We start from the raw sequence: 15506 nt of genomic DNA on the forward strand, positions 1-15506 counted from the left end.
ATTACTGGTAGTGAGACAAAAATGTAGAGCATCTGTAAGACAGAATCCTCTATGCACACCAAAGACCATGAAACAATAGCAAGAAGTAAACTCCAGCTTCCTCAGATGTCAACCCCCCAAATGTCCACTATTGTGAAAAAGCTAACCAAGTCAAGGAAGACCTGCATTTTATGTGCTTGAACATAGGGGCACAGCTAGAAACTGGAAGGTGTGAAAGAGATATAACTGTCTTAGGTGAAACTGGCAATCTACATATTGAAATTTGTTGTCTGTTGTGCAGGATGGTGTGTGCTGCTCCTCCTCCCTTACCACAAATAATACAATTGTCAGCATAGGGGAACAGGATAGAGTACAACCAGAGTACAACCTATTTTGGTCAGTTTGCATTCCAGCGTTAATGCAGTTTGCATACATTATTGCAATAGCGTTGCTTAGCTAATGTTAGTGCAGCGGGGATACATCATTGCTGGTATCCTTAGTACCGTTGCTTAGATGGTGGAGTTGGGATACATTTATTGCTAGCTAATGTTCGCAATACCGTTGCTTAGCAACCAATAAACTACTGTTCAGAGGAAGAATACATTTACCATAAAACATAGTTTCATTAAAAATACATTTATTTGAAGTTTTAACAGGTTACATCCAGTTAAATTGGGCCTAAATTAGTTTGTTTATGTCAAAATGTCTCTCAGTCCCTGACTTCCAGCCCTCTAAACATCTAGATTGGTCTAGTCTTTTGCTCACTGGGATGCCTGGTTAGACCTCCAAATTTAGAAGCTCTTTCCATCGAAAGTAAACTTCATTAGTTTCCAGTTTACAGACATGGAAAAGCTTACATGTGGCTGAATTAATACTTTAAAATAAAGTGGGGGTATTTACCATAGGGTCTTTACCATAGGTACACAAAAATGTAATAATTTTACAATATGCAGTAGAGTCATTGCCTTTTTCCATGTTTTATAACAATGTATTTTGTTGATATTGATCATAACAACCCAGTGTTCATAACAACCCATTCTTTACTTATAGGTATTGTTATTTTACCCATTCTTTAATTAATGTTACACACAAGAAATGGCTTTTACTTATATCAGTTGCCATTTCAAAATACTTTTAACTGCTGTGCTACATAATCATTGAATTCTTGAATTGGTAATCAATAAAATGAATGGAACATTAGCCATATTCATGAATGAACTACCATGAATTAAAATCTATTTTAATTATTATTATTACTATTATTATAATTTATCATTAGAGGTAATACTATAGTAGTAGTAATGTACATCATGTATATTTGCACCATCAAAACTATTTTCTGTATGTCTGTCCCATGAAAATGGGAAGGAATAATGTATCCTGATTTGCACAGTACCGGTTGTTTGCTCATGATTTGCTGTACATACTTAGCTCCTCTTCAGTAGTTTTTGAAAAGAGATGTACAACCGAAGTAGAATCTAAAACCCCACTGCTCAGATGTTTTTCCATTTCAGCCATTTTGTCCTTCTCCAGCTTCCTCATGCTCTGCATTATTTTGTTCCCCCTCTCCTGTGGAGAAAGATTCTGTCATCAGATCCTTTCCAAGTATTAGCGTACTCCCTGTTCAGCAATCTTCTGTCTGCAGCAATACATATTGAATTTTGGGGAAATGTAAACAGATACAGGTAAACTATACTAGTAATGTATAGGAGAAGTACAGTTGTACTGTAGTGCAGTACCTGTATAATGCTAACATACACTCACCGAGCACTTTATTAGGAAGAATTTTACTTTATTACACCGACTTATTCATGCATTTATCTAATCAGCTAATTGCGTGGCAGCAGTGCAATGCATACAATCATGTAGATATGGGTCAGGAGCTTCAGTTAATGTTCACGTCAACCATCAGAATGGGGAAAAAATGTGATCTTAGTGACTTTGACCATGGAATGATTGTTGGTGGCAGCAGGGTGGTTTCAAAGTTTGCAAAGAATGGTGCAAAAAAAAAAAAAAGAATCTAGTGAGCAGCAGTTCTGCAGACAGAAACGCCTTGTTAATGAGAGACATCAGAGGAGAATGGTGATGACCAGTCAAAGCTGATAGGAAGGTGACAGTAATGCAAATAATCACACATTACAACAGTGGTATGTAGAAGAGCATCTCTGAACACACAACGCATCATAACTCTAAGTGGAAAGGCTATAGTGGTAGAACTCTAAAAAATAAGTAATAAATATCTACTAAAGTGCTCAGTGAGTGTATTTACAGGTACAATCATACTTTAGTGTTGTATTTTTCCCCCACAAACATGTATCTCTTTACTACAGCCTCCTCTTTACTACTCCTCCAACTACTATATTTCTACCAGTACTGAAACTACCATCAATACTACTACTACAACCAATACTATTCGGGCTTGAAATCAACGTTTTGGCTCACCAGCCATTGTGGCTACTGGTTTTTCAAAGTCACTAGCCTCTGAGCATTTTCACCAGCCAAACCTGCTCCCCCCATGTGTATGTGTACGAGTAAGAGAGAGTGGAAATTTTTTTTTGAATCCCTAAGTAGCCTACACATTTTTAGCATGACACATAATTCACAAACAGCAGAGATGCCACCCCTATGTCCCCAAACCAGACAAGAGTCCGACACCCACATTGAACAAGCTTAACTTAATGCTGAGAATGTGAACGCAGCTCTCGCGCAGAGTGTTCAGAGGCTGAATGGCTGAAAATAGCATGCGAGGGGGGGGGGTCGGAGTCAGGCATAACCCAACCCATGTATAGTTCACACTTCAGGTCACAGTGATCACAGTGATCTCATTTTGGGATGGACTCAGCGTTGCTATTGCAGACACAGATTGTTCGTCAACACTTAAGAAAAACAACTTCAAAACAACAAAATAACTCTAAGTCCTTATTTACTTCCCTACTTACATCCATGGGAAATTTGTTAAATTTGTCTTTTGTTAATATCTTGACCTAGGCTGCCTTGTCCACATCCCTCTCCCTATTCTAAGCTTACCTTGCTCACAGAAAGGTTATGTTGATATTGGCTAACCAATGCGATCAGATTGTTTTTAGCATGCCACATAATAAAGACAGTTACATTAGCTAGCCATGCTTAAGGACATTAACAGCTGAACCTCTTGACCACATGACTACATGCTTTTATGCATTTAGTTGCTGCCACATGATTGGCTGATTACATAATTGCATTAACAAGCTGGAATACAGCTCTCCCTAATGAAGTGCTCAGTGAGTGTATTTTTGACTACTTCAAACATTGTTGGGAATGTTTCAAAACCTGAATTGATTGCTAGTATCCTACATTACATTACATTACATTATTGGCATTTGGCAGACGCTCTTATACAGAGTGACGTACAGTTGATTAGACTAAGCAGGAGACAATCCTCCCCTGGAGCAATGCAGGGTTAAGGGCCTTGCTCAAGGGCCCAAGGGCTCTGCGGCTCTTGTTGTGGCTACCAGGGATTAGAACCACCGACCTTGCATGTCCCAGTCATTTACCTTAACCACTACGCTACAGGCCGCCCCCACATTACAACCTGCATGCGTGTGTCCAGGTGGATAAATGAGGATAAAGAAGTCAAGAATTTTTGTGTTGTCCTGCTGTACAGACCACCTCGACAGCCCTTATACTGCACTTAGAATGTATATCTTTTATTTCCAGAGGGGATTAAAAAGACGTGGGACTCCCTCCAAACCCAATACACGCACTATAGGCTAAAGGATGACTTGCATTTGCTGAGGAAAGAATGCAAATAAATCAATGCAAATGAGGAGGTGGCCTTTGAGGCAGTGTGAGCACTTTGTTGGGGAGCTGGGACAGATCACTCCTGACCACTGCTGAGGAGACCTGCCCACTGTTGGCCGTAGTCCGTCGGCCTGGTGTATTCCCTGCTTTATAGATCACCACCGTGGTCTGCTACTGCAAAGGCACTGCTCCCAACCCCAGTGACTTCTGCCACAGAAATGGGTTCTGATCCCCCCAGACTGCTCCAGCTCTGCCTCCTGAACGGAGGGCGTCTGTCAGGAGTTCCTCAAATTGTTCCTTCCACTTTACAACAATAGCCCCAGCTGAGGTCAGAGTTTCACTTTCCTTGATAAGAACAGCCTGGGCGGTGTGTCCTACTTTCCCCTCCGAAGATGCTGAATCAACCCAAAGTCATTTTCCAGGGCCTCCAAACTCCAAACTTTTACAAAACAAGCATTTAAATATTGACTAAACTGCAGATCTTTGGAAATATTCTTCAAGTGTCCAATTTTAAATACTGTTGACAGAATGTCGGCTACAGCGGAGAACTGGCTATATCTGATATTATTGAGAACTATGTGAATATAATGTGCTTATTTTCATTTAATAATGTCAGCGTTGAAGCTCTGCTGATGCATTTAAAAAAATGTAATTTAATTTTAAGTATTTGCTGTGTGGCAATAACTACTGAACGCAGCGTATGCCACCGTATGCCACCAGACAAGCCTACCCTTTTCATTTCTATTTATTTGTTGCTAAGTAAACTAAAGTAATTTTTAAATCATGGCCACCCACCTGTCAAAGTGGCAAAACTGTATGTAGTAATAGTTTAAGCTCCTTTACTGAACCATTGTTGTCTTCAGTGTTTGGTGCTGCAATCACTTGCGATCATAACTGGAGAATCTGAGTGTCACTAAAAAAATACTGTGAAGCTGTTTGTATGCTGTGTGCAGCGGTTGTTTGATTTTGGCCAAGTTCAACTACTCCCATAGAGAAAGCTTGAATGAGAGGGCAAAGTGGATGGGCACAGCTTGCACCCAGTGCTCATGGGAGTTGTAGTATCATGTAGTATCACTGTGAATTGACTTAATTATTTCAGATGCCTTTTGTAAGCTACAATAATTGTTTTTCATAGAAAATACTATGGAAATCACACCCCCCAAAGTGGCTAGTAAGATTGAATGAATTATACACCACTGCCGCATTCTATCTAGTGTTGTCATTGCAATGTCCAGTAGGACAACTGCACTTGCATCACATTTACATTTTTGGATGAAGTTGACCTTTAAGAGGTTGTTTAATGTCGATTAAATTTTTGGAGACAGTACTTTAACCTTTGATGAAATACCACTGAAATACTGAAAATAAACAGAGCCTGTTGAAGCTTTACCTCTTTAGTCTCGATGATGGCAGCCACCACCGCGTGTTTGAGGAAAAGGGGGTGCCTGCGGTCTGGCTTGCTCTGGAAACGGGGTTTCATCTTTACGGGGTCATCCTGCCCAAAGCAGGGAGAACAGGTCATCTTCAGCTGCTTAATATCCTCCACGAAAATGAAAGGCTTGAAAACGGACCTGGGGATGGGAGAAGAAATGTTATTCCACGCACAAGGTCTTCAATCCCGTTTGGAAACAACTAAGTTTCAATCAGTTATGGCTTTAAACCAGTGGTGGGCAACTTGGTCTTGTTGGGCCACAATTACCACCCAATTTATCCTCACAGGGTCATAGATCAAATTTGGTATACTATTACTTCAATGGAAAATTCACTCGTGTTTTTATGCATATACTGTATGTATGTGCAGTCTGTAAGTATTTGGACAGTGGTACAACTTATGTTCTTTTGGCTCTATACTCCAGACTGGATTAGAAATGAAGCATTAGGTGAAACTGCAGACCGAGAATGATATACATTCATATTAGGCATCCCTGAATTACATCTCTTTTTATACATAGCCCCCCCCCATTTTAGGGGACCAAAAGTAATTGGACAGTTGGCTGATCAGCTGCTTAGTCAGGTGTATTCAATCACTTCCTTAGTACAGTAAGTACAATCAAGTATCTTGTCTTGATTCCAGGCTTTTGATTGCCTTTTGAATCAGTGATTGGCTTTTGTCCTCATAACAACTTCCTAGACTTTGATTGGCACAACTCTGGTCCTCATGTTGACAAATGACTTCCTGGATTCCTGGATCACTGTGCCCTTGGAGGACTTTTTGCAGGCCAGCCATATTCACCACTGTTCTAATTGTTCTCCATTTCAGATAATGGCTCTCATTGTGATTTGGTGGAGTCCCAGAGCTTTAGAAATGGCTTTGTAACCTGACTGATATATTCCGACTATTTTTTTCATCTCTTCTGCAGTTTCTTTTGATCATGGCATACCAAACCCATCAATTTGTCTGAATTAAAGGAGTTCTGCAAATAAATACATAAAACTAACATGAAATTATAGGTTTTTCTTTGGAAGTGATATTGCAGCTAAATTTGGTGCAATCAGTTTTAAAGATTAAGGGGGCAATTACTTTTTCACAGGGTGATTTGGGTGTTTGATTATTTTTTTCATGAAATAAATGAAAAAAGGTGTTTTGTGTTTAGTCAGGTTCCCTTTTTTTCGAATATTACATTTTGTCTAAAGATCTGAAACCAGTCTGGGGTAATCAGGAAGGGGACACATACTTTTTCACAGCACAGAATGTTTGTACTTTTAAAGTCACTGGGGCAAGTTTCCCACCGCTGGTTTAAACTGTGCATAACAAGTCAATGGTGAGATGCAATGTGTGCTAAAATGAAGTGATGATCCATACGATGCCTATGCAGGCAGCATACTGTTACCTCTCAGGGTCCGGCGTTCCGGTGAAGTAGTGCACTCCTGGCAGGCAGGGGTTCTTGGGCACAACAGACACCATGCTTCCCCTCGTCATGAACATCCCCTGCTTGTTGATTCCACTATCTTTGTCCCTCAGAATCCCCATCATCGCCTCAGCTGTGATTCGTCCTTTTGAGTAGAGGGAAGTTTGCACAGTCATCAGTCAACACTCTTAATTGTGAAAAACAAATGTCTACTTCTTTTCCCTATGTGATGCCACTGCAATGTAAATAAGTAACAAGGAAATGTGACGAGAGGATGGAATTTTGGTACATTTGGCACAGCCTGAAAATATTACAAAGCTGCTTTACACACAACCATTACAGTAACCATCCCTGATTTCCCCTTGGTTTATGGATTATCACAAGAGAATCTCACTAAAAGCTATGATTCCACACACAATTTCCCACTGCAGATTTCATGTTGTAAACTAGTTGCTGTAGTAAAGGAGTTAATCAAATTTCCAACTTAAACTTTGTTGTACAGTAAGGACAGTCATTATGAGGCCAAAAACAGAGGCCAAATAGTAGGCTTACAGTAAACAGAACAGTGGTCAACTCAGTAATTGCAAAGGGCCTGGTCAGCCAAGGAAGACTTCTACAGTTGATAACCGAAAAATTCTGGCAATAATGAAGATAAAGCCAGAAACACCTGTCCCACAGATCAAAAGCACTCTTCAGGCATGGATGTGTCAGTGACGACTCTACGCAGAAGAGTACAAACAGATCTACAAAGGCTACACTGCAAGAGGCAAACTACTAGTTAGTTGCAAATACAGGAGAGCCAGGTAACAGTTTGCTAAGTGGTACCTAAAAGAACCCGGAGAGCTCAAGAAAATGGTTTTGCAGACAGATGAGACCAAGATTGACCTGAATCAGAGTGATGGCAAGAGCAAAGTGTGGAGAGTAAAAGGAACTGTCCAAGAACCAAAACACCGCCCTCATCAGTGAGAAATGGTGGTGGAGGTGTTCCAAACTGTTTGTTTCAGTAAGCTTATTGCTTGGCCGATGACTTTTTGATACCTTTTATCATTGACACTTTTATCATTTAGCCAATACCAAATAAATGTATAATTGTATTTTAAATATCTCTGCATTAGTTATTTTCAGCTTCTGGACTAGTCAGCGTTGTCAGTAATTCTTGGTTTGTTGAACTCAATTTATACACATTGATTATAAATTAGCCTTTTGTGTCATCTTGGTGCTCTGGCATTTTTGTATACCTGAGACTAAGAATGCATAAGAGTGCCTACAAAGTGATTGGAGTGTAATGTGTTGGTGTATTTCACTTGAGTGTGCTAATTTTACATTTATGTGCACATACACAAACTACATAAGATACAAACACAGCCTGAATTAATGACATTTGTCATTCACAGGAAAATAACCCCATGGACCGTTTTCCCCAAACAAACCTCATCTTCACTTCACGATATAGAAAAACATGTTTGGTCTGTGCTTCATGATAACGACAATGACCTTTACTTTTCTCCAGCAGTTTGCGCCCTTCACAGTATCGCCTGACGGCGGCTTCAATCCTGTCCGTGTCCATATGAGAATAAACTTCAGCAAAATTGAACTCGGCTTTCTCGTCCCACCAGCCTTGACTCCTGGCGTACTCCCTCATCTCTGGGTGCTCCCGGTCTATCTTGGTGGTTATTGAGTACAGGTTGGAGATATTGCGATATCCCTCTAGGCCAGAGGAATCAAGAAAGAAGATAAAAATTTTATAATTCAATGTCCTGCACTTCATGGTACATTCTCAAGGGCTAGAACAGCATTCTAAAAAATACAAAGTAGTTTACATTATTATTATTATTATTATTATTATTAAAGTTGAAAATGGAAAAGCATTTATTTATACACATACAGTAGTGGAATACACTGAAAATACAAATCCAAAGCGCTGTACAATTGATGCTTCTCATTCACCCATTCATACACGCACTTACACACCAATGGCGATTGGCTGCCATGCAAGGCACTAACCAGCTCGTCAGGAGCAGTTCAGGGTTAGGTGTCTTGCTCAGGGACACTTCAACACAACCTGGGCGGGGGATCGAACCGGCAACCCTCCGACTGCCAGACAACAACTCTTACCCCCTGAGCCAATGTCGCCCGCGACATCAAGATATTCCCCATATATTTTGGAGTGTTGCAATATCACAATGATTGTTGCTTTCAAATGTTGCAAAACAAACTGCTCTAAAATACACCAAAATAATATATATTTTTAAAAGCTAACACATTTTCAATATATTGCAATAGATGCAATTTCCATAATGAGCTTACAGTATCCATTCTGAAGGTTTCATTCATAAAGGTCATTACTTCTCTCTTACCATCTAAAAATAACCTGGGTGCCTTTTAAAGCAGGCCACCTGTTCAAAGGGGTAACTCATTTGGCCAGTATTTACCCTCCACCTTCTCCGCTGCCCAGTATTTCCCAGATGTCTCCAGAATCCAGGCTTCAGTCCTGTCTGAGATCAGAAAGCTGTTGTGGTAATTGAAGCTGCTTTTGTTTTCTATGCAGTTCCCTCCCTGGCCATATTTTTCCAGCAGTTCAGCAATCACATCCACGGCCTTCTGGGCGCTGTCTGCCCTATCCAGACCCAGCCTGAAAATGCAAGACAGCCACAACATACATTTAATTTAATTTCTCCTGCTACAGGCATCCCTCCTGCCATTTAATTCCGAAGCACGTTTACATAAACATCTTGGTCTTGGTATGACCTTCATTGAACATCCCCACATAGTTTCTCTTTCAGGTGAGGTTAAAGATTCAAACATTATCAAGGCATCATGCCACAATTTGCTTTTTTGTATCACATAAGCATCCTATGCCCACTGTTCACACAGCATAAAGCTTAATAACTTAGGTTTGTGTGGCACAGAGGAAACATGCAGACACAGCCAACAGACTCACCTGACCAAATCCATGCCAAGCAGAGCTTCCTCAGCACTGGCCTCCTCTCTGCTCCACACAGCCTCGTTCCCAATGCACACCTGATGCTCGTTTGCCCCCATTTCTGCACCCCACAGCCAGGCAGGTCGACTCAACACCACTGCATAGGTGTGGGGGGCCTGCTCTATCTCAATGTAGGTACACTAGGCCAAGAAAGCAATAGCAAATTAGCAGTCACATCCAAATTACTGTCAGGACATTCTTGTGCATCTATTAAAGGCATACTATGCAGGATTTTCACCTTGAAAATATTATGAAACAAATATGTTCCGTGATTACTATGATCCACTGCCAACCCATGTCTGTGTTCACTTCTGCCCAGTACCTTGCTTGTCAACTTGTATTTGCTATTCTAAAAACACTTTGGGACATTTCTGGGTGTTGCCCAGGAGGAGGAGGAAGGCAAGAGGCGACATATGTGAATTGGCTACTACAGTGGTGAGCTGGGTTTGCGAGAGATAGCCCTGGTGGCTAACCGTTACGGAAGTGGTTCCGAAACATTAGGTAGCTGCTGTTCATCAACTGGCTGGCCATGATAGCAGGGTTCAATTGTATAGTACTACTCGCATCAAATTCAAAACATTGGTGCTAGCCTTCCAAGCAGTTAAAGGGTCTTCCCCAGCTCATCTGCAAAAAATCATCAGACCCTACACCCCTGCCAGACCTCTTCGTTCAGCCTCCATAGGCCGCTTGGCACCTCCCCCTCTCAGAACCTCCACCTCACGCTCACGACTACTGTCTGTTCTGGCTCCACAGTGGTGGAACGAACTCCCCGTTGAGGTCAGAACTATAGAATCTCTCCCCACCTTCAAGCGCAAGCTGAAGACACACCTCTTCAAGCAGCACCTCTCCCCATCCATCCATCCATTATCTGAACCCGCTTATCCTGATCAGGGTCGCAGGGGGGCTGGAGCCTATCCCAGCATACATTGGGCGAAAGGCAGGAATACACCCTGGACAGGTCGCCAGTCCATCGCAGGGCACACACACCATTCACTCACACACTCATACCTACGGGCAATTTAGACTCTCCAATCAGCCTAACGTGCATGTCTTTGGACTGTGGGAGGAAACCGGAGTATCCGGAGGAAACCCACGCAGACACGGGGAGAACATGCAAACTCCGCACAGAGAGGCCCCGGCCGACGGGGATTCGAACCCAGGACCTCCTTGCTGTGAGGCGGCAGTGCTACCCACTGCACCATCCGTGCCACCCCCTACCTCCCTGTGAACCTTAATTGTTGTCTCTGTGACTTGCTTTGTGTATCGGTATTTTTAGTTGGCTAGGTAAGCAGTGTTTGGATAGTTAACTTTGGTCACTTTTGCTCTGTTTGTTTGTTTGTTCAAAAAAAAAAAAAAAAAAAAAAAAAAAAAAGGCCCTTGTCCTTATCTTTGTTGTACAGGTAGCAGTTGAAATTGTACTTCCCTCTAGGGTCTTTCAGCGAACTTATCCCTGGTTATGGGTATGCACTTTGTTGTACGTCGCTCTGGATAAGAGCGTCTGCCAAATGCCAATAATGTAATGTAATGTAATGTACTGCTTATTTCCTCTACAGGGGAGGGAAATCATGCGTAATTCCAAAAGACTCCTGGACTTTCAGAAGACTTGAGATGTCTGATAAAAATAAAAGCAACAATTATTTGAAGTGTGCTTAACTTACAGAATTGTGCAAAGCTTCCTTCCAGGCAGACTGAAATGTTGTGCTAGCAGCAGTGGCTAGCTTTGCTCATTCAATCACCATTAATGTTTAGCAAAAATTAGCTACCCTGTAACTTTTCTGCATGTGAACTTTGCCTTTGGATATTTCAGTTGAGCAATTTGGCATACTTTTGACTGTCAGACTGCTATGAATACATTGTTTAAAGAGACGTGATTCCAGCAGTCTGCACAATGTTACAACCTGCCAGGCAAAGCTAGCCAGAGCAAAATATTTGTTCCAAACCCACTATGAAGCGATTGCAGTAACTTGAGCTGATGAGAGTTATTAGAGTTACAAACTATAACTAAATACAAGCACGAAAACATCAGTTAAATAGCTAGCTAAATGACTTGTGCTATCACATGGTTGTCTGCTATAGTATAAGCAGAGGGGGTTACAGAATGGGGCATGTACAATACCTCCACTTTCTTTCCTGCTGCATGGTCTGCAGCTGGGAAGTAGACCACCTCTTGGACTTCATCACAGGGCCTGTCAGAGTTCTTTCCAAAGACAACACGCTGCCCCTCTGTTGCTGGAGGCAAGGCTACAAACGTGTCACAGGAGGAAGGCAACATCCTTCAAAACAAAGCAAATTCACTTGCTGTCAGTTTCGGCAGAACAAAATGAAGTATAGATATATACAGTGGGCTCCTGAATTATTGGCACCCTTGATAAAAATGCTGCATATTATAAAGAACACATAATAATCTATAGGTTATGTTCAACATATAGGAAAGCTATTTACTTTCATTTGAATACATTTACTTTCATGTTTCAATGTTTTTTATTCCGTAATCTCATTATTTCTGAAAACCATACAGTAGGTTACAAAGTTATTGGCGCCCCTAACAATTATTGTAAATAAAATCAAACAAAGTTAAATTGTTAAATAACATTTTACTTAATTTAAATCTCAATCTTAAAGAACTATATTCCATCGCTTCCTGTTTCACTAGTGTTGAAATATTAGGCAACAAGCATGCAAAATGGTTGCAAGTGTGGTAATGGGTACAAAGAAATACAGTGGCTTCAGAAAGTATTCAGACACCTTCAGTTTTTGCACAGTTTATTGTGTTTATTTAATATTAAATGGATAAAATTGCAAAAAATACAGTACCAGTCAAAGGTTTGGTCACGCCTTGCCTCTTTCTGCTTTTTCCTATTAATGTTTTATTTCCTCTGTTTGTAATCAAAAGAATTAATACGTGGTCAAAGTGCAGATTCTCAGCTTTTATTAAAGGGCATTTTTGCACATATTGGTTTCACCATGTAGTAACTACAGTACTTTTTATACATACAAATAAAATAGTCATGTTTTGTATTTGGTTGCATATTGTTTGCATGCCATGACTTCTTGAAGTCTGTGACCTATCAACATCACTAGAATCTGCATATCATATTTTAAGGTTGCTAGCAGGCATTAGCTTGCATGGTCACCGCCATTTTTCAGTGTAGCTAGAGCCAGCTCGATAACTAGCCTCGTGAACTCACTTTCTTGGTGTTTATGACTAATAAACCAACATAGCTTGTGATTTGTATGTGTCTGATTATGTAAAAGGGCTAGCTGGTCTCTATTTGGCCGCCCTTGCTTCACTGTATCTGACACATTTTCACAAACTGACTGCTTAGTTTCCACTTTGGCCAGTGAGTGAGACTGGCTGCTGCAACTGTCGGTGTGCTATGGAATCTCATCTGGCTCCTAATGTTACTTGCCTGCGATAACCTTGCTGAACATAAAAAGCATGTATATTTCTGAATTACCTACAGAATGAGTGGTCTTGTGTCTGCATCTGTTGGATTTAAATCAAGTTATCCATGTTGTTTACACATATATTCTGCACGATATATTGAATATTTTTATTCAGTGGGCATAGACAGACAATGAATAGCCAATGTTTGCAGTGTACGTAAATGTTGCAATATTCAACAACCTACCATCTGCATGTTGCAGCATAAATCAATATCCATCAGATCAGGTGACATTTATCCAATCTTGAACTCTCTAGAGTCACTGTAATCTCAGCGTGTTGTATGTCGAGATATGCTGTTCTGCATACGTGTTTATTTCTGCAACTGTCGCCTTCCTGCAGCTTGAACCTGTCTGGCCATTCTTTTCTGACCTCTCTGATTAACAAGGAGTTTTCACACGCAGAACTGCTGCTCACTGGATGTTTTTTCTTTTTCACATGATTCTCTGTACACTCTAGAGACTGTTGTGCATGAACAATCCCTGGCACCAATAATCATTCCACTGTCAAAGTCACTTGGATCACATTACTTCCCTATTCTGATGTTTGGTCTGAAAAACAACTGAACCTCTTAACCATACCAGCATTGAGTTGCAGTCTGATTCGATATATGCATTAACTAGCTGGTGCACAGGTTTACCTACCACTGAGTGTATGCCAAAGAGTGTATGCGTGTATGTGTGAACATACTGTATACACAGATAATATATATCCCCGCTGACAATTGCAGCTAAGACAAGCTGGGATTCGAAGATTCTCTATCTGGACACAGCTGGCCAAACTGGTAGAATAAGCTGGAGGTCAACTGGTAGACTAGCTGACTATATAGGCTGGTCAGCTGGTATTAATTAATTATTGATTCATAATAAGTATTATAATTTATTATTATGCGCACAAGATCCAAAGAGCTTTGAATAACCTACAGACACCCAAAAAAGTTCGAGAACTGATTATCTTATCAGCTTGTTGAAACAAATAACGAGTTTGTTAACCTAATGTGTAAATGGCATGCCTGTTATCTACCACTACCATGTGCATCTACCGAATACGACCAAGTCTACTAGGGTTGTCAATGTGCAAATGTGTCGTTCCCTTTTTGGCAAGCCCATACTGTAATACACATAACTCGCTACATGTGTACAAAGTACGAGTAATAAAGTCAGCGTGTTGTTACCTAGTTGGGAGCAGATGGAGGCAGACCGATAGCCGCTGAAAGCCGTTGCAAATTGGTAAAGTAAGAAACACGGCAATCTGAAACTCAGCTCCGCTTTCGAGCAGATGCCATGAGTAACATGTGTAATGACGTAATTTCAAGACACTGCAGTGCGCGTGTGATTTCGAACAACTGCGTTAATGATATATTTCGACCAAACGATATTCTACGCCGCCCTGCGATGGACTGGCGACCTTCCTTTCGCCCAATGTATGCTGGGATAGGCTCCAGCCCCCCTGCGATCCTGTTCAGGATAAGCGGGTTAGGATAATGAATGGATGGATGGATGGATGGATATTCTATGCCGTCTAACCTAGGCTATAAATGTTTCAATGACGTTGCCTCGTCTGACAACTGAGTAAGCGTTGTCATTCTGGACCAAAATATTATTTTCTTTCTTCTTCTTCTACGGCGGTTTGCATACAACTTTATGATGCATTAGCGCCGCCTTCTGCTCCGGAGTGTGGACCAGAGACTACATTTAACTTGCCATATAAATACAATTTCAATATTCCGTTATTAATCATCCTTATATTCGAATTATCTGTACATTCCTATATTAGTCCCCCTCAAAAAGGTGAACAAAACTGATGTTTTCCACTTATATTCCAAATATCATCTTCTTTTTCTTTGGTTTTTATTGACGGGTTACGCCATATGGTGCATACCGCCACCCACTGGTTTATGTACATCTGATTCTCAGAAATGTTATAACATAAAATAAAATAAACAATAATAATAATAATAATAATAATAATAATAATAATAATAATAATAATAATAATAATTAACTCTCCCATAATTGAATCCCAATTCTTTATAATTTCCCTATATCCCTGGCGTGTGACTCCCTCCAAACCCTTGTATATCATCCCCCTTCACATCAGTTATACCCAAAATTGCCTTAGCTGCATCCACCACCATTCTGATAATCTCTGATTTTGTCATCTCACTTGCACAATTAATCACCATTGCAATAAAAGCCATAAATGTTCTCCTTTCCATATGCATAATTTCTTGGCCACATCTCCCTCAATCTTTTCCCTCTATCCTGTTCTTTCCTCACATTTTCGCTTCTTCCCTCACTCTCTTCATTGCTTCACTTTCCCTTTTCCTCCTTTCACACTGCTGTGCTCCTGCTTTGTGATTCCCCCCACAGTGATAACAATATCTTCTTTCCCCACACCTTCTACACCTGTGCTCTCTTTTTCTGCAAACAGCAGCCACATGTCCATAGTCCTAACACCAATAGTACCT

General features: G+C 40.8%; 1 protein-coding gene across 2 annotated transcripts; it reads right to left on the reverse strand.

Moving 5' to 3' along the window:
- Nucleotides 1-599: 599 nt before the first annotated feature.
- On the reverse strand, nt 600-14469 carry LOC133124459 (secernin-3-like). Of its 2 annotated transcripts, none has more exons than XM_061235683.1 (8): nt 14211-14469; nt 11708-11864; nt 9550-9731; nt 9041-9240; nt 8103-8315; nt 6591-6753; nt 5150-5330; nt 600-1548 (listed from the first exon to the last, which is right to left on the reverse strand). In XM_061235683.1, the coding sequence occupies exons 2-8, from the start codon at nt 11861-11863 to the stop codon at nt 1387-1389; spliced, it is 1257 nt and encodes a 418-aa protein (XP_061091667.1). In that variant the 5' UTR covers nt 11864; nt 14211-14469; the 3' UTR covers nt 600-1386. The 2 variants fall into 2 exon arrangements, with proteins under 2 accessions (XP_061091667.1, XP_061091668.1); XM_061235684.1 differs by lacking the exon at nt 14211-14469 and adding an exon at nt 13224-13465.
- Nucleotides 14470-15506: the final 1037 nt, after the last annotated feature.

Source organism: Conger conger, chromosome 3, assembly GCF_963514075.1.
Source record: "Conger conger chromosome 3, fConCon1.1, whole genome shotgun sequence".
NCBI lineage: Eukaryota > Metazoa > Chordata > Actinopteri > Anguilliformes > Congridae > Conger > Conger conger.

Bases quoted from the DNA above. Each gene is read 5' to 3' on its own strand.
- LOC133124459 (XM_061235683.1), bottom strand. From the start codon at position 11,863: ATGTTGCCTTCCTCCTGTGACACGTTTGTAGCCTTGCCTCCAGCAACA. The intron at 9,732-11,707 runs GTATTGTACATG...TTCTTGGCCTAG, and splicing joins CAGCAGGAAAGAAAGTGGAG to TGTACCTACATTGAGATAGA. The intron at 8,316-9,040 runs GTAAATACTGGC...CCTCTGGCCTAG, and splicing joins GGCAGCGGAGAAGGTGGAGG to AGGGATATCGCAATATCTCC.